At 39.2% G+C, this 18574-nt stretch overlaps 1 protein-coding gene across 16 annotated transcripts in view; it reads left to right on the top strand.

The window, feature by feature from the left end:
- dst (dystonin) overlaps nucleotides 1-18574 on the top strand; it is a 112865-nt gene that overhangs the window by 33779 nt on the left and 60512 nt on the right. For 15 of the 16 annotated variants that reach the window (XM_017308845.1, XM_017308843.1, XM_017308842.1 and 12 more), the window contains 26 exons: nucleotides 433-525; nucleotides 8026-8192; nucleotides 8417-8529; nucleotides 9224-9330; nucleotides 9419-9538; nucleotides 10015-10110; nucleotides 10212-10339; nucleotides 12109-12202; nucleotides 12297-12451; nucleotides 13023-13500; nucleotides 13589-13717; nucleotides 13794-13871; nucleotides 13948-14109; nucleotides 14289-14393; nucleotides 14505-14600; nucleotides 14683-14808; nucleotides 15325-15477; nucleotides 15576-15730; nucleotides 15820-15946; nucleotides 16059-16242; nucleotides 16593-16750; nucleotides 16851-17029; nucleotides 17120-17258; nucleotides 17353-17546; nucleotides 18174-18336; nucleotides 18421-18504. In XM_017308845.1, the coding sequence (XP_017164334.1) occupies nucleotides 433-525; nucleotides 8026-8192; nucleotides 8417-8529; nucleotides 9224-9330; nucleotides 9419-9538; nucleotides 10015-10110; nucleotides 10212-10339; nucleotides 12109-12202; nucleotides 12297-12451; nucleotides 13023-13500; nucleotides 13589-13717; nucleotides 13794-13871; nucleotides 13948-14109; nucleotides 14289-14393; nucleotides 14505-14600; nucleotides 14683-14808; nucleotides 15325-15477; nucleotides 15576-15730; nucleotides 15820-15946; nucleotides 16059-16242; nucleotides 16593-16750; nucleotides 16851-17029; nucleotides 17120-17258; nucleotides 17353-17546; nucleotides 18174-18336; nucleotides 18421-18504 (3783 nt within the window). Of the gene's footprint in view, nucleotides 1-432; nucleotides 526-8025; nucleotides 8193-8416; nucleotides 8530-9223; nucleotides 9331-9418; nucleotides 9539-10014; nucleotides 10111-10211; nucleotides 10340-11763; nucleotides 11993-12108; nucleotides 12203-12296; nucleotides 12452-13022; nucleotides 13501-13588; nucleotides 13718-13793; nucleotides 13872-13947; nucleotides 14110-14288; nucleotides 14394-14504; nucleotides 14601-14682; nucleotides 14809-15324; nucleotides 15478-15575; nucleotides 15731-15819; nucleotides 15947-16058; nucleotides 16243-16592; nucleotides 16751-16850; nucleotides 17030-17119; nucleotides 17259-17352; nucleotides 17547-18173; nucleotides 18337-18420; nucleotides 18505-18574 lie in introns of those variants that run through there. The other variant, XM_008429829.2, reaches the window with a different exon arrangement.

Raw genomic sequence — 18574 nt, 5'->3', positions numbered from 1 at the left:
TCTTTAGATCTGAGTAGATCTAGAGAAGTAGATGAGTAGGCTGCAATCACTTCAATGTGGAGTGATTACAGCCATTCTAGTTAAAGAAGGCTGTCAGGAACCAATGATGGCTCTTCATAAACCCAGACAGTGTAGACTTTGCTCTACTTCAATTTGAGAGACATCTCTAAAAGACTTATCACTTTCTGATTCTGGCATGTGGTAATGTCCTAGCAAGTTTATGTAATTCCCCGAGGTAAAGTCATTATTGCACAGAGTTCACCTGAAATGTTACCATTCAGAAGTTTTAGACTAGGGTGCCACCTTGTGGTGGTTGTTACACATGACCAGGAAAAGTGAACAAAACAGAGTTGCAGTTATTTTGTGTGTGATTATTACAACTAATAAACATATAAAGATGTGTTGTACTAATTGTAGACCTAATATCTCTAGGTCAAACTTGTAAATATCAGGAACGATGACATCACTGACGGAAATCCAAAGCTGACCCTGGGATTGATCTGGACCATCATTTTGCACTTTCAGGTTAGTGATGCATCTGATTCTGTAGTAGCACAGCTTGATTTCTTTCAATGACTCTTTTATTTCTTATCAATGAACTCATGGTCTCATTAATGAAAAAAAAAAAACTTCACTGGTGAACTATTGCACTTCTTGAAGTTCTTTTTAATGTTTCATCACATTTGCAGCCACTCATTTATTTCAGTTGGATTTTATGTAATAGTCCGTCAAAAAAATGCATATAATTGTAAGTGAAAGTTGGTAAAAGTACTTTGTAATACTGCCTTTTTCTGTGAACATCGGTTTCCAAGTCTTTATATTTAGGTCGGCACATTGACAAGGGCTTTCTCACAGATTAATATAGTTTGAGCTAAACCATTCTATTTTAACTCTGGCTGTGTGTTTAGGGAAGGTGACCATCCACTAAAGGGATTAAGCATTTTGCAGCCTGTAACACATTTTACTTCAAGATTGCTGGCTTTTTTTTTTTTTTGCCCTGTCTGTACCTGAGGTGCAATTCTCCAGAGGTCAGATGATAGGTATTTTGGGAAGTCAGAGAAAATGGGATGGGGTAAAACAATCTTGCCACACCTTTCAGATTTTTATTTACAGAGAATTTTTTAAAATTGTGAGCCGTTTTCTTTTAACTTTAGACCTGTACACTAATTTTAGTTGATCAAAACAAAAATGATTATTCTTTTTAATATGTTGGAGTCTGTAGTTGTAAAGAGATAAATAAAGAGGTACATTTACAAAGGGCTACTTTAGGAAGATCTCTAGTTCTAAATGACCTTTTTCTTAAATGTTCTTTAATTATGCAAAACATCTCTACATTCAAATAGACTAAGCAAGTGAAAAGTCATATTCATTGTTTAATTTCTATTTTCTCAAATCTGCCTTTCATCTACAAGAAAAAAAATACTGTGTTTTGTACATATTGATACATGACACATTTGAGGCATTTTGTGTTATTTTTGAGGAGTTCTAAATATGCTGTGCACTCTAAACTCTAAACTGACGTATGGTGCTGTAGATCCTCAGTATTCTCCTAAAAACGTTCCCTCTGGGAACACTTAATCACCCTAATGCTGTTACATAAATCATGTCACACGAACATCCAGGTGCCCAGTGAGGTATTCAGCAACTATCCCAAAACAATTCTTCCTTTCATGTCTACTTCAATTCTCTCCTACTTTTAGACAGTACGGTTTTTAAATCTTCATAATTTTGAATCAGGGACATAATTACTTTAAATCAATATGTCATTTATACTTTGAGCTTGTGTTTATTTTCTAATCTTAAGGATAGAATTAGTGCACATCTGATTGCTCTGTAGCGCCTGAATGAACAGAGTGAAAGCAGCAGATTGAATTTTGCCTCAACTCAGACAAGCTGACAGGTAGCGTCCATGATTTTGCCAACACCTGCCGCTGTCCGTCTCACGCAGGCCCCGGAGCGTTTGGTGGTGCGGCACAGGGCCTGTTTCTTCTTGCTCTGCAAGGACATCAGGGCACCTGATAGGTTCAAATGTTGAACTTCACTCAAGCTGCACACCTTTGTATTTTATTAAAAAACTAAACTGACAGGTGTCAACAGAAGGAATTTTATAATAAATGCTTTATTTTTACTATGTCTGACAGAGGAATCCAAGATTAACCTCCTCACCTGAGGAACATTGTGTTCATGCTCGTCTTACTGCTCACGGCTAATTTTAAAAACTTATATACGTTTTGTTTCAAATTTTCAACTTTCTACTTCATACCAAGTTAGCTTTTTTTTACTTGTAATGTTCATTTTTTAGCCTTGTCTGAGCAGAGATGTGGGCAGTGTTGTAGCAAAGCATCCAAAGGTGTACTCTTAGATACTGCATTTCTATGTGGGAATCATATGTTTTGAGTCTGGCTGCTGCCATGGTACCACTGTAGCACTTCACTACCGCCAGGGGTTTTAGGCACTTGTGTGACATCCTTGTTTATTTTGCCCTCATTGTGTCACTGCTTCTCTCTGCAATGTGTCTGTTTTGTCATTATGTAGCTAGCATAAATGTGGGTTAATGAGTCACTTTTTCATTTTGCTGTTATTAAAACTCTGTCACTGATGAAGACTGCTGCAACCGGAACAGCAAGTCTTGCTGCATATCATTAACTTCTAATTTACTGGTATCTGGAGAGATAAGCTAATAATACAAAACAAATAGGATCCGATCTACTTTTATGCTACATCTTTAGAAGAAGGACTGTTATTTGGACTGTACAAGGTGTCTGGTGACTGTGAACTCTGGAGAAATTTCAATATTATACTTCACAGGGACATGTAGTTATTTTTAGATTTAGCCTGATGCTCATTAAACATGTTGCCAGACAGCTCTAGTAGCTCTAATGGTTTTATAAACTGAGCCACTTCCTGATCAGACTATTAGCGACTTTCAAAACTGTTTATTTTAATGTTTGCTTTGTCTACTGGAACTCACCCCCAACCCCTCCTCTGGCACAGCTATTGTAATTTGATCGATAAATAAAGTGAAATGACTTTTTGCCCAGCTGGGATTTGCTTCAGTTTCTCATGCTCTTTTAGTACCATTCTGATTTTCAATTATCCTTCCTACACTTGTGAGACTCTCTCTGGCTCACGAGGTCACAATTTCTGTGCAAAAGCATAATATGTCGCTTTTGCTTCACAGTATGTTGCCATTTCTTTCTGTTGTAAAGAAATTTAGAAACAGCTGTTGTGTGTGGAATTATTCACTTGGGGAAAAAAAAAAAAAGCAGACTAGCCAGATTTAAACTGGTTTGTCCGCAAGTCTCTTTCATTCTCGACCAGCTGAGTGCCAGAAGCACGTGGGCCACGTCTGCGTTTGCATTTATGGTGTTTGCGCTGGATTAGTAAAGCTGGGAAAATGTTTCAAAGGTCAGCCAAGACTGTAGTGTAAGAGGAGAGAGCACGGAAGAGGCGCAGCGTGAGAAAAGGCTGACCGGTTCTCAGCAGGAAGTTAAAGGACGAAGTCGACTTCTCTGAGTGCAGAGCTTCTTGTCTGTCTGCCGGACTGCTGCTGCTTTTCTATGTTCCTCTGCTCTACTTATCTAATGGCTTTCTGTCAGTGGGATAACGCTTCTATAGCTTGACAGGTAGCTCAGTGGATGTTTATATCATTCTGCTGTTTGGGGTTCCGGCACTGTCGATGGAAAAGTATTCAAAGATCTGACAGCCATGGGAAACATCTGTGGCCGTGTTCGTGGACCTAAAGAAGAATGCTATGTTGACCCCAAGAAAGCTCCGTTAAGTCCTGGATCTAAAGAACTCAGAGGACGTCAATATTTTCAGAGGAAAAAGAGGAAATCAGAAGATTTAAAGCCTAACGGACCATGTAGGAGTTCTCCAGGTGAATTCATCGGAAGCAGTACTGTCTGCAATAGTTCTGAGCTTCAAGATGACTCAGAAGACAACTCTAAGAGAAACCAAACGGATATTATTAAGCTCTCCCAGGTGGAGAACCAACTAACCAGGCAAGGTAGTCTCAGTAAAGGTGGATATATTGGAGAGGTACCAGTTATTGTCCTCAGAGGCGATGATAGTCCACCTCTTGACACAAGGATGGCGTGTAGGTTGGAGAGTTTGTCTACAGACATTGAAGATGATCACATCTGCAGGAAAGCTGTTGAAGGAAAGCTCCATTGTGTTGGTGCAAACTCCAAGAATGTCTCAGCCAAAGACGGTCTGCTTGTAAAGAAGCTCCTGCAGCGCCAGCTGAGACGGGCTGTTAGCTTCGGAGCGGTGGAGCACATGTTACGAACTCTGAAGGGCAATGACATACCCGGGAGCGAGGAGATGTTTGCGAAGATCATATGTGGGTCTCAAGCACACAGAAGGAGGAGACACAGGACATACACCTGCCCTGGTTACATCGAGCCTGCTCCAGCTCCTGCCAAGTCTGTTTCCACCCAACACAAGGTAAAAGGAGAGAGAGTGCTACAAATAGTTACCATGGGGATGATTCAGGGCAGGGTGAAAAAGCAGTGATGAACAGTGATGGCACCTGACACCTGAACAGTGGTGGTGTCAGTTTATAATAAGGTGGCGCTACCGCTACATTAAAAATGTAGCTTCTTCATTGCCAAACATAATTTTGGATTTCTTTTAGATGGTCAAAATTGGTGGGTTCAACTTATGTTTCTTTACTGTTGATTGGTTACACATGGATTTATTTCCTGTGGAATTGAGATCTGAATACAAGAAAGTACTTTTTTTTTGCTGCTCCTCAATTTTACCTGGACATATTTGGGATCTTGGTCATTCTGGAACAGTATTCCATGACCCTACCATAGATTCACATCCTCCATGCTCTTTGGCTCCACATATATGAGCTCATAAAGGTATTGAAGTATTCTTGTGTCCTTAGATGAAACTGCCCATGAGGAACTAGGTTCTCACCTCCGCTTCCCTGTAGAAATGGTGTTGTTCAGTTCTTACTCACCCTTTTTTTTTTTTCTTCCAAACACAGCAAGATAAGTTGATAATAAAGAACCTTGCACTTGGTATTATCTAATCTCAGCATTTTATCCCAATCTTTCTCTAAATACTTTAGTCATATTCTCTGACAGATTTAAATTAAGTTTGTCTAAAGCTGCATAATATGAAAACATGTAATATTTGATAATGTTGGTGAATTTGATAATGTTATGACAAATAAGTCTACAGATTTGGTTGTCTTTCTGCTTTTGCGTCATTGCAAACATACCTAACATGATGCTTCTTATGGACTTGGATAAAGAAAAACTGTGTTGTTTGAAGGGGGTCAAGTACTTATTGCTTAACTCTTGTGTTTACAAATGGAGTCCAACCGCACAAGGGCTAATTTGTATATAATATATTATAATGTTTAATAATCTGTCTCTCAAGTTTCAAGTGAAGCTAAAATAAAAGTTTGAATGTTTCTTTTGCACAAATTAAGAAAAGTACTAAATCTACATGATATAGTTATTTCTCTCATTTTAAATTTCCCTGCATAAAACATAAACTTAGTTATTTGCTCATAGTGTATTTTGTATCTGCTTTGTGTTGCTTTTTTGTTGTAGCTTACTCATTATTATTATTATTATTATTATTATTATTATTATTATTATTATTATTATTATTATTATTATTATTATTATTATTATTATTATTATTATCAGTATCTTTTCCATTATTGATTTGCTGGTGTTTTTGTCATTTATATAGCGTTTCCACATTTTTGGCTTCTCATAATATTTACAGTTTCCAAAATTTGAGCAAGTACTATAGACATTGTTTAGATGTATTCGAAGTTAACTCTTAAGTGCGACCTGCGAAGTGACACTGTTTGCGTTGCGTCATGCTCATGCTCAAGTGTGCGCTGTAAAATAGTTGAATTTATTATGCAATTCTGTCAAACATTGGAGACCTGCTGACCTTTGCCAAGGATAGGCATTGCATTTAGTGATTCATATGGAGTTACAAGTATGTAATACCCATTTTGTTATCATATCTCATATAGATTTATAAGAGTTGTTCATCTTATCAGTCCTTGAAAGTGGAATCTCTTATACTTTATCAGGGAGAGGAATGTTGATTTAAGATGGTTCTTCTGAAAGTTTTATTTGACAAAGCTGAACAGAAAAAGATCAAAACCTAAATACGTGGACATGTTGAAATGGTTCTTGCAAAATGCAGGGCACAGTAAAGACACTGTCAATGGATAGGTTGTCAAATATATGACAACCATTGAAAACATCTAGGGCTGTGTTTGTGGACCTAAAGGAGAATGCTGCTTCTCCTTTAGAAAGAAGGATAAGCAGTAAAGAAAGCGCCACTAAGTCCTGGATTTAAAGAGCTCAGAGGTTGTTTGTATTTTCTGAGGAAGAAGAGGAAGTCAGAAGATTTAAAGCCTAATGGACTAAGACGGTCTGTTCAACTCAGCTGAATAAATATTATTTTTATAGCACCAATTCACAATTAGCGTCATCTCAAGGCTCTTTACAAGACAAACAGATCCAATGTATTTATAGAAATACAGAAGCAATTTAGTCCAAACATAGTCATTCAAATGTATATTCTAATTGCATACGTTCTAATTCCATTATAGTTATGATGAAGCGTGTCACCCAGTTGATTACTTGAAATAATTTAGTTTGTAGCATTTCTGCCTCCTCCTACATGAGCGTTATGCTAACAGTGGGCAGTGATTGCATCGAGTTGTTAAACTTCCAGCAATCTTTCATACTGATCATGTCGCAATAGTGGAAATGAAAACTACCTTATAACAGGAAGAAACCTCCATAGAATCCAGCTTTGTGTAAATGATCGTCTCCCGTAACTGACAGGAGGTTTTTAGAAGACAGGGTGGATAAATATAGAAGCATTTGATCGTGGAGCTCTTTCTAAGTTAAGGAAAACATAAGGAGGATTAATGGCAGCAGCAGCTGCTATAGTGGCTTTATCTAGTAGAGAAACACGCCTATTTCAGATAAGATTTTTGCCAAAAATCTTGGCTCAAATCTCTGGAATGAAATACTCTGGAATGAAATGCAAAGCAGAGCGGGTAATTCAGCAGAAACAATCAGCTGGTCTATTTCTGCAATTAAGTTATGGTTCTCTCTACCAGGAAAACAAAAAAAGAAACTATACATCAAATTGCAGCAGCAGACTGAAGTACTCTGTTGGAAATGTAGGCTTTTTATTTCCTGATTCTCAATAAAAAGTCAATCAATAAAACAGACAAACTCAATAACTACTTTTTTTCTTTCTTCAAAGTAAGAAACTTACACAAATACAATACAGATGTCAAGCTTGAAGCATTAAACTCTAATATTAAGTGCCCATAATATTAGCTTATATTTAGAATACTTCACCATATTTAGTGACATGCTGACATCAACTGAACAGCACAAACTTCATTTCAGTCAGAGAGATTGTGAGATTTTAACAATGTGAGATGTTGTGGCTCCAGATTTTGCCAAAATTCTTAAAACATTTTTGGATGGACTTGGATGAAGCTGTGCCATTAAAGGCGATGAAGGGCATCACATGATCAGAAGAAATCTGGAGTTGTAGTTGCAGCAGCCTGTACATTGAAACAAGTATTTGTACTTTCACCAGACTCTTTATTAGGTACACCTTGCTAGTACGGTCTGATACTTTCAATAAGTTTTCTCTTTCAGGCGTACCTGTATATTTCCAAGTGCAAAAAAAGTAAAGAGTATTGTGGATTTGCAACAAATGTTTTTTTTATATGCATAACTGGGTGGTGCCAACCTAATGATTCTCATAAGAGCAAGAATGTAGCACATTTGTGATGCTGGAACACTGGAATAATGTTCTAGTTTTAGTGCCGACAATTCTGTTCAGGGCTATAGCAGTGCTGGCACAATGCAGTCATTTGAGTTGTTTATTTGAAATGTGTTATGGAATAATAAAATCATTGTTTTAAGTGAACTCTGTGAATTCTTTGAACTGTAAACGTCATGTTGGTGCAGCGTGAAACATCTTTCTCCCTCTGCTCTGTGGTAGATCTCGGATATCCACGTCACAGGGGAGTCCGAGGATATGACAGCCAAGGAGAGACTACTGCTCTGGTCTAAACAAATAACAGATGGCTATGTAGGCGTACGATGTGACAACTTCACCACTTCCTGGAGGGATGGGAGGCTGTTTAATGCCATCATTCACAAATACAGGTACAGTTTCACAGAATGTGTTTGATGAGACTACTCTTTAGGACTATTTCATATGGGCTTAACCTTTATTTTTCTATGCTCCATATGTTTGTTTACTGCTTTACTATTTCCTATTATACTTTACTTTAATTACCTATCTGGGTTTTCCAGCTTGACTCATCTCAACATACTTTAAATAACTCACACGGCTTTTTTTTTTCTTTCATTTTTTCCTCTTACTTCAGGCCAGATCTGGTTGACATGAGCCGGGTGTCGACGCAGACCAACCGCTCCAATCTGGAGCAGGCCTTTACCGTAGCTGAACAGTTGGGGGTGGCCAAGCTGCTCGACCCTGAGGGTAAGATCTGTACAGTGTCCCCTGTGCACCAGATAATAGTGAAGACCTGTGCACCTTTGAGTCAGAAATGATCTCAGAACTGAGAGAAGCTAATTTTTATCTAACCTTTAGAGTGCAGTTGGTAACTATCATAAAAATGTGTTTTTTACCTGTTTGTTATGAAAAAATCAAGCTCCACTGGCTCCGTCCAGTGATCCTACTCTGATCTGCAGAAACGCACTGCTCAAAATCAGAAACAACCACACAGATCCATGAGGAATGTCTTAGCACTGTCAATAATGCTCATTGAAGCGAGCACTACTCGCACCTTTTCCCCGCAGACCTCCAATCGTTGTTCAAGCTCAAACTTGCCAATTTGTTGCAGCTATGCTAATGGTGGAGATACAACCAGGAAAAGGGAAAGCTATTTATCTGCCATCATTGGTGGCCATACTTTCTAGCCTGCATTTTCATGGCAGGCTCTGTTATGGAGGAAGGGCTGTAGTTCATTTCAGCTGAGATTTAAATTAAAGGGATTACAGCACATTTATCAAAATGTTTTTGTTCATACAAACTTGTTTATACCAGTTTCTAAGACCTTGACAGACCAATTTTATTTATTTTTTATTACCTTAAAACCATCAAAGAAGACATGTTTGTTCTCAGCATGTTATATGATCTTTCCTGACCTGTTGGTTTCAACTTTGCTCATCAGACGTTGATGTTCAGTCACCGGATGAGAAGTCTGTGATTACATACGTCTCAACTCTGTATGACGCCTTCCCCAAAGTACCAGACGGTGTTGATGGAATAAGTCCTAATGTAAGTTCGTGGCACTGAAACACACGAAGGAAAAAAAAAAAAAACTGCTGACAGCTGCTTGATGGATGATGGCTCTGTCTTTCAACAGGATGTTGACATCAAATGGGTGGAGTACCAGAACATGATCAAATACCTCAGTCAGTGGATAAAACATAATGTGGCCGTTATGTCAGATAGATCTTTCCCCAACAATCCTGTGGAACTCAAGGTTTGGTTCTCTATATTTTATGAGTTTTAGGCACCACTCCAACATTGCAGTTGGAAGCACTTTTACCTTGCAACAAGTAGTAGTAGTAAACCTGACTGTAAGGTTTTGAATGGAGGGATGAATGAAAGGATGGATATATTTGTGTCTTTTATATACAGAAAACTGGTTAAATGGAAGTACGTAGCATACAGCAAGATATCTGACCAGTCAAGGTTAATTTCCTTCTTCAAACAGCATAATGCGATCCCTATCTGCTGCTGTAGATACAGTTGATGGATTTTGGAAAGAAGAAGCATCCATTAGCTGTAGGATATTGATATCTTGCAACAGAGAGAGTAATTCCTTAGAGATATGTGGAGCTGGTTGTGAGGGTGGTTGCAAAGAGGGGTGGTTATTTTCAAAAATGCTGTAAGAGGGTCATTGTCATGTGGAACAATTAAACAGATTAATTTTCACTTTCCGACTTCTTTTCTCAGGCACTTTATACGCAGTATCTGCAGTTCAAAGAACATGAAATACCACTAAAAGAAAATGAGAAAACAAAAATCCAAAATCTCTACAAAATGCTAGAGGTATGGAAAACGGAAAACAACTTTATTTTCTCTTTAACTTTCACTGCCATTCGTCGTGTGTCACACCAATAACAAGCTTGGTTTTGCTGTGGGTCTCACAGATGTGGATCGAGTTTGGACGTATTCAGTTACCCCCGAGCCATCATCCGAATGATGTGGAGAAGGAATGGGGTAAATTAATTGTTGCTATGCTGGAGAGAGAAAAGAGCCTGCGGCCAGAACTGGAAAGGTATGAGCAGAGAGTGAGAGCATCAGCACTTGTTTTCTTTTTTTTTTCATTCTGACCCATCAAGATTTATTGAAAGTCTGGTCTTAAAAATGTGAACTACAGAAAAGGTCAAACACACACAGTATTATGCCTGGTTCCAAATAGTCAAAAAAAAGACTATATGACTATATTATGAGGCATTAAACTCCTAAAATGTTTTCCTAATGTGCTGCTTTATGATTTGAAGCACACTACACCCGTTAGCGTATTGCTCTGTAATGTTGTTTTCACAGGCAGAGTGCACCCATATCATATTTCAAGCCTCTTAATGTCTTTACTGAAATTAGATACTGAGGGCACTGCTGGACACCTATGTGCGATTTGCAGAAATCCCCTTATTCTAATATTTTTGCTCAGTCAGCTGGTCTGTAGAAACACAAGACTTAATGCACAGATGCACATCAGTGAGTACAATTCATAGATGTTAATGTTCAACATGTAATGAAGTGATCTACAAAACGTCTTGCAAACATACATAATACATTTTATACTCACTGAATACACGATTAAAAAACATTTTATTCCATCCTTCTTATTTCACAGCATAATGCTTGGAGTGAAGTAAAATGTAGAGTTTGAAGTCAAAATGATGAGTGAGGTTGAAAAATTGTTTTAATAGCAAAAGTGAAAAACATTTTAAATGTTTTTACAAGGATGTGAAAAAACGTGTGAAATATCTGCCCACAAATGTAGTTGCTTGCAAAAGTATCCATTCCATTTGATTTTCAGCTAGCCAGTCTCAAGTGGTTTCATGACCTGTAACTATGCTGTGTTGTAAGTTCTCACTTTTGAGGCAACAATAATAGTATGAAATGTCAACCTTTAGTTCAACTTTATTCTCACAATCTTATCTGAACTGTTTAGATTTTTTTGAAAGCCTGCTTTTATTCTCAACACGTTTTAGCTCATTGACAAACTTTAAAAGAGAGAAAAAAAAACATCTGTCACCTTGTGCAGCTGTTCCTTCATATTTTTTTTTTGTCTTGTCAAATTATGTGGAAAGAAATGGATGTGTCAACAAGTTATCCAAAAACAACAGTCTTAAAACAGTTGTTAGCGAACTCAGTTACATGCCAGTTGCATTTCTTTTTTTGCATTAATATTATTTCTATGGAGATAGGGTTTTGTGTTCAGTTCACCGTAGTTCAAACATCTTAAAAAAAATGCAGCATCTGCTCTGGGTGTGGCTCTTTTGGCTGTGGTTCCTACAGTCCTGCTACCTGTGAAGTTGCTCTGTCCCAACATGCTGTTTAATTCTCATCCCCTAAGGAGTGGGATTGTGTTTCAGAGTGGCTTGTTTTACACACCCCTCGCCTGGATGGAACGCTATAAATATTAGAAGGTTGGAGGTGGTTCTGTCAGTTCTTTCTAATAATCAGTCAGTGCTATCAAGGTTGCAGACTCCAATTCTGATTGGTAGTGTCGGTTAGTCATGCACTGGTGAAAGTAATGCCTGCTTAAAATGTGAAGTGAAATGGCATTTTTGAGCAGGACCTCTACTGTTAGCAACAGTAGCTTTAACACGAGCTTTGGCTCCTGTGACAGCATCCTCACTGAGCCGTTGCAGATTAACAGCTCGGTCTTTCTCAATAACAACCTCGCCTATGGATCCAGGTGAAAATACTTTCTTCTTGACTTTTACAAAGCATGTTGTTTTTAAGTGTGCTTAATTTATTTGTTTATTTTTTCAATCTTAGTCCATATCTTGAATATTCCTCTCTGTTTTTCAGGCTTGAGATGTTGCAGCAGATTGCCAACAGAGTCCAGCGAGACTGTGTTAATGGAGAAGACAAGCTGGCACTGGCGAGATCAGCTCTGCAGTCTGTAAGTGTTTTGTGAAAGCTGAGGTTGATAGAAAAAATAATTCCTGGTGTTTAATATATGTTTTTTGTTTGTTTTTTTTCTTTCTCGTTTTAAGGATACAAAACGTCTCGAGTCAGGAATTCAGTTCATGAACGAGGCTGAGGTCGCAGGCTATCTGCTGGAGTGTGAGAATATCCTCAGACAACAAGTGGTGGACATCCAGATTCTCCTGGATGGGAAATTCCCGTTTGCGGATCAGCTTGTTCAGAGGTACAAAGGGAATCCTAATTCCCCACTGAGATACTCTGTTGCTTTTCAACAAGAAATATGACCTTGTTTAAGGCAATAATTCCATAATACTGATGAAAAAGTACTAGTTCCACTGTCTGTTTATTTCACTTATGATATGGGACAAATGTCTTGTTCCACTGACAGATTATTTCATTTATAACTTGTACTTTTTCATCAATATTAAGGAATCATTGACTTAAGACAAACTCCTATACTTTAGGAAAAGTTGCTTATAAGTAAGTTCTGTTTGATTTGAAGTGCACTAAGGTATTTTCAATAGAAATGAGAGAAATAAAACGTAATATTTTGCTTTGTGTATTGTAAGATTATTGTGTTCAAATGTATAAAGGTTGTTTTGAAAATTAAATTGAAATATTTCATGCTGTAGTAAAGGCAGTACTCAGTTTTTCTTAGTCTTACAAGTGAAAAGTATAATTACTTTAAACGTGAACATTTATTTAAAATATCATTTTAATTTAAAAACAATAATAAAAACAGTCACAATTTCTCTCAATTAAAACTGATAACTGCTTTCCTCTGATATTTCCAGGGTCTCCAGACTCCGTGACGATCTCTTGGCCCTCAGAGCCGAGTGCTCCACTGTGTACAGCAAAGGTCGCACCCTGACGACAGAGCAAACCAAGCGCATGATCTCCGGCATCACGCAGAGCCTGAACGCCGGCTTTCCACAGAGCATTAACTCCAGCTTCACATCAGACATTACTCCTTCTCTCACATCAGGGGGTTTGGGTACCCCCGGATCCATGTTCTCCGGCCTCACCCCGAGCCTCAACTCGTCGCTGAGCTCACCTTTGACCCCTTCCCTGACACCAAATCTGCCGCCGGCTTCCGTCCCGAGCTACATGGGAAGCGGGGGCGGCATGGAGCCTGGTAACCTCATGCATCTGAAGCACATGCAGATCAGGAAGCCGCTGATGAAGTCGTCGCTGGTGGACCCCAGCATGACGGAGGAGGAGGTCAACCTGAAATATGTGCAGGACCTCCTGAACTGGGTGGAGGAGATGCATGTGAGCAGTTTCTGTCCCTTATTTATTCATGTAGGCCTTGAATGTAATTTTTTTTTGACTCGCTGCATTCTTTTCGTTTTCTGTTTAGTTGCAGTTGGAGCGCTCAGAGTGGGGAACCGATTTGCCCAGTGTGGAAATGCATTTGGACAACCACAAGAGCGTGCACAGAGCCATTGAAGAATTTCAAATGAGTCTCAAAGACGCTCGACTGAGTGAAGTGAGTTAGTTTTTAAAACTTTCTCATAGATGTAAAGCATGAAACGTATTTATTCACAAAACTGCTTTCCTCCCAGATTCAGATGAACATGCCAGTAAAGCTGACCTATTCAGACAAACTGAACAAACTCGAAAAGCAGTACGAACAGCTGTTGGTGAGTATGACCCCAGAGCTCAGCTAGATTATTTTCCCATTTTAAAGTCGTAGTCTAACTGTTTGAAATGTTTCAGAGCTCTTCGAGGGATCGGCAGAGCCACCTGGAGAGCCTTCACGACTTTGTGTCGCAGGCGACTCAGGAGCTCATCTGGCTGAACGAGAAAGAGGAAGAGGAGGTCGCCTTCGACTGGAGCGATCGCAACAGCAACATCTCGCAGAAAAGAGACTACCATGCTGTAAGCTGTTTCTGTCTTAACCCGCTGGGATCTTTCATGCACCCAGGAAAAAAGTGTTTAAATGGTACCTTGAATGATCGCCTCTACTCTCCCACACTGAGATTATGTGAGATGATGGAGTAGCCGATCCTTCACCACGCCTTAGCACCAGGGGCATTTACCTTTATGTCTTTACACAGGACCTGATGAGGGAACTGGATGAAAAAGAGGACACCATTAAGTCTGTGCAGGACAAGGCAGAGCGCCTCATGCTGAAGAACCACCCAGCCAGACTAACCATTGAAGTGAGGCCAATGTGCTAGTTTCTGTATTTGGGCCTGGAATTGTGCAGACAATTACACGTTGTTTCCAGCATGCAGTTTTCCAGTATATCTAATTATTTTGCTTCCTCACAGGCATATAAAGCTGCAATGCAGACACAGTGGAGTTGGATTTTGCAGCTCTGCTCTTGCGTCGAACAGCATCTAAAGGGAAATGCTGTATATTTTGAGGTGTGTTGCTCCCTAAGACTGTCCCATTAAATGCATTTTTTTCCATCTAACCTTTACACTCCTTTTTATTTTCTCTGTGCAGTTTTTCAGTGATGCCAAAGTGTCCATGGACTACCTTAAGAACCTAAAAGATTCAATTCAGAGAAAATACAGCTGTGATCGATCGAGCAGCCTGCACCGGCTGGAGGACCTGATTCAGGAGTCCATGGTAACACTGATGCAGTGATATGAAGTGAATGCATTTGTGTGTAAAGATGAAAAAGTACAATAGGTTTTCCACATTTTGTCCACATTTTATCTGGTCATATTTCTAATGTTGTCTTCAGGGTAGTGCACAAAATTAGTTTGTTCTTCACATTTTTTTCTTATTTATGTGAAATAAATGAGACTAGAGCACCTTTTTCCACATGTTTTCAGCATTTCCCAAATAACCTGCTGCAAATTTTTAGCAGTACTTGTGGATTTTTTTCAACAATGGCTGTTTTCTTGCCACTTTTGCATAAAGACTAGATTTGTGGACAACCCAGTGCTCCTTGAGATCTTTTGAATGTTTCCACAACTCGTAACTTTTTCCACCACTTTTCAATGATGTGCTACTTTATGTTGGTCTCAGAAAAAAGTTTTAAGTCTTCTGGTCACAAAATACAAAAAGGCTTTTTTTTTTTTTTTTTTTTTTTACTTTTTATGTCATGGTACAAACTATATTGTTTGCGTGTATTTTCAGGATGAGAAAGAGCAGCTTCTTCAGTACCGTAGCACTGTCGCCGGGTTAGTGGGCAGGGCCAAAAACATTGTGCAACTCCGGCCGAGAAACCCTGAAATTCCCTTGAGGTCCTCCATTCCTGTCAGAGCGATATGTGATTATCGTCAGATAGAGGTATTGTCGTTTTAAAAACATCACACCACAGTCACTCCCATTTAATTTAGAAGCTTGTGTAACAGATCTCTGCTGCATCTCTCTCTCCTAACTCTCAGATTACCATTGATAAAGATGACGAGTGTGTTTTGGTGAGCAACTCTCACCGAGCCAAGTGGAAAGTCATCAACCCAGCAGGGAATGAGGCCATGGTTCCCTCTGTTTGCTTCACCGTGCCTCCACCCAACAAAGAGGCTGTTGACTTGGTAGCGAGGTGAGACGCTCGGAAGCTACTATCCATTTTTGTGAAGTTGAGAGTTTCCTAAAGCATTCATTGTCTAAATTACTTCTCTTCTACTGCAGAACTGAACAGTTATACCAAAATGTCCTAACTCTGTGGCACCGCTCCCACGTCAACATGAAGAGCGTTGTGTCCTGGCATTACCTAATGGCTGACATACGCGCCATCCGCAACTGGAACGTAGCCTCGGTATCTATACATGTTTGTTCCCCCACTCGCTGATGATGATTAGTAATAATTAGCTTTAGGTTATGATCACACTCAGAGATTTGTCATGCTTTCATTTCTGAAACAACTTCAGATAAAGACGATGTTGCCTGGTGAGCATCAGCAGGTCCTGAGCAGCCTCCAGTCCCACTTCGATGAGTTCCTGGAGGACAGCAAGGAGTCAGAGGTGTTTACAGTGGCAGACTGTGCACAGCTGGAGAGAGACGTGGCAGCCTGTAAGGAGTACTACCAGGAACTGCTCAGATCCGCAGAGAGAGGCAAGCCTTCAATTCTCCTCCTAATAACAGCCCAGCCTCCAGCCTCCGGAGCCACTTTGGTCCTTAAGGCTCTTAAAGCTATAAATTAAGACTGTGATTTTGCGCAATTACATAATTTATACTTTTTTAACATAGAAATGTGTCTGTTAGTTTACTTTTAAACCAATAAAAGCCAGGGTTGCAATTCATGAGCCATAACTCGACATACACTATGACAATGCCGCCACCTAGTGGTGCATATCCCGCATAATTTCTTGTTTTTTTTACATGTTTTCTGTCAAACGCTGATTACAAAAAAAGTCCTTTCTTAATTAATGATTTTTTATTGTTAACATTTTTTTTATCAACAGAAGAACACGAGGAGTCTGTGTACAATCACTACATCTCAGAAATCCGCAACATCCGTATGCACCTGGAATCCCACGAGGAACACCTAATCAGGCAAATCCGATCACCGCTGGAGAGGGATGACCTGGAGCAGAGTCTGCAGCGCATCACTGAACACGAGGTAATCAAATGAGTGTTTATTTATTTATTTTTATCCTTCTTACATAAAGAGGCATATATGTGATGTAGGTGTTCATAACATTCTACATTCTGTTTTGCAGAGGAAGATGTCTGAGCTGGAGAGGCTGAAGGGCGATCTGGATGTCATGAGGGAGAAGTGCGAGCAGTTCTTCAGACAGGCTGCAGGCTCTCCGTCTGTGTCCACGCTTTCCTCTGAACTTTCTGTCCTCGTTCAGAGCATGAGCCAAGTGTACTCCATGTCCTCTATTTATATGGACAAGTAAGAACTGTGTTTTATTGCATGTAAGGGAGATTTTTGCGGATTTTTGCGGAAAATGGTTGAGCTGAAGTGGAGCTTCTGTTTTTGCAGGCTGAAAACGGTGAGTTTGGTGGTGAAGCACAGTCAAAGCGCAGAGTCTCTCGTTAAAGCCTACGAGTCCAAACTATATGAAGAGGATGCCGTCAACTCGGATGTCAAATCCATCGAAAGTGTGATTTCTACACTTAAGGTAGCGCTACATTTTTTAAAAATATAAAAACATGCTGCTTGCACTGTGACAGCTCGTTTTAAGTAGTCATAGTCGTCCATCTTTCTGTTTGTAGCAATGGCGGACGGAGATCGACGAGAGGCAGGAAGTATTCCATGACATGGAAGATGAGCTGCAGAAAGCTCGCGTCATCAGCGATCGCATGTTTAAAGCCCATAACGAGCGAGACTTTGACCTGGACTGGCACAAGGAAAGGGCGGATCAGCTGAGTGAAAGATGGCAGAACATTCACTCCCAGATTGATAGCAGGTTTGCAGGACGTGTGTTTTGTTGCATGTCTTGTTATGGAGATGCATTGATCAGAAGTTTGCCACAACTTTCTAAATCAAATTTCAGTTTTTTAGAGCTTTGACCAGTCAAAATTGATTTTACATGATTTGGATTTTTCTTAAAATACTTTTATGAAAGATTCAAGAACAGCATTCTAGCATTTGCTCCAGATTCCAGCCTTTAATTGTTAATTTTTGCATAATGGGGGATGTCACAACTCTGTGTGAGAAATCCTTGCATTTAAAAGAAAAGAAGGACATTACAGAGTTCTCATATTTAGCTATTTTTAGTGTCTTGACTCTTGAATTTCCAACATATAGTACACAAGTCTAGCACATTATATGTTACGCAGGTTAAACCCTCAAAATATTAAAAAAGAGAAAATTTGCAATGCATTTGTCATTTAAAACATTTTAAAAAATCACATTTTTGAGTTTTTGACCTGTCAGCCATCACCCAATTTTGTTTCAGCTGAATATAGTCCCATTCTGATCCCAAACCAGTTTCTCTGTTTCTCTCCATTTTTATTTCTTAAATTAATTTTATCACAGGATTTGTGTTCAGAGTTCTTGTATTAGTAATGAAGATTTCCTATAACAATTTCAGGCTGCGGGACCTCGATGGTATCAGCAAGTCTCTGAAGCACTACAGAGACTCCTACAGCAGTGTGGATCAGTGGATCTCAGAACTGGAAACGGCACAGCTGAAAGCCCAAGAAAACAAACCTGATGATAGCAAGGCTCTTGCTGAGATATTAAACAAACAGAAGGTACGAGAGAACTGAAGTGCCCTTCTCATAATAAGACCTATCTATTTTAATAGTGTTCGGTCCTAAAATAAGTGTTATTTTTAGGTTCTTGTTGCTGAAATGGAACAAAAGCAAAACAGAATCGATGAGTGTCAGAAGTATTCGGAGCAGTACTCGTCTGCTGTTAAGGTAATTTGAGACTTTATATGATTTTGCTAAGGCAACACTTAAAAAAAAAAGATCTTGACATTTACTGGAA

The sequence above is a fragment of the Poecilia reticulata genome, linkage group LG15, assembly GCF_000633615.1.
Source record: "Poecilia reticulata strain Guanapo linkage group LG15, Guppy_female_1.0+MT, whole genome shotgun sequence".
In the NCBI taxonomy this organism is placed as follows: Eukaryota; Metazoa; Chordata; class Actinopteri; order Cyprinodontiformes; family Poeciliidae; genus Poecilia; species Poecilia reticulata.
The sequence above is the reverse complement of the archived record's forward strand: the minus strand, read 5'-3'. Positions and strand labels throughout refer to the sequence as shown.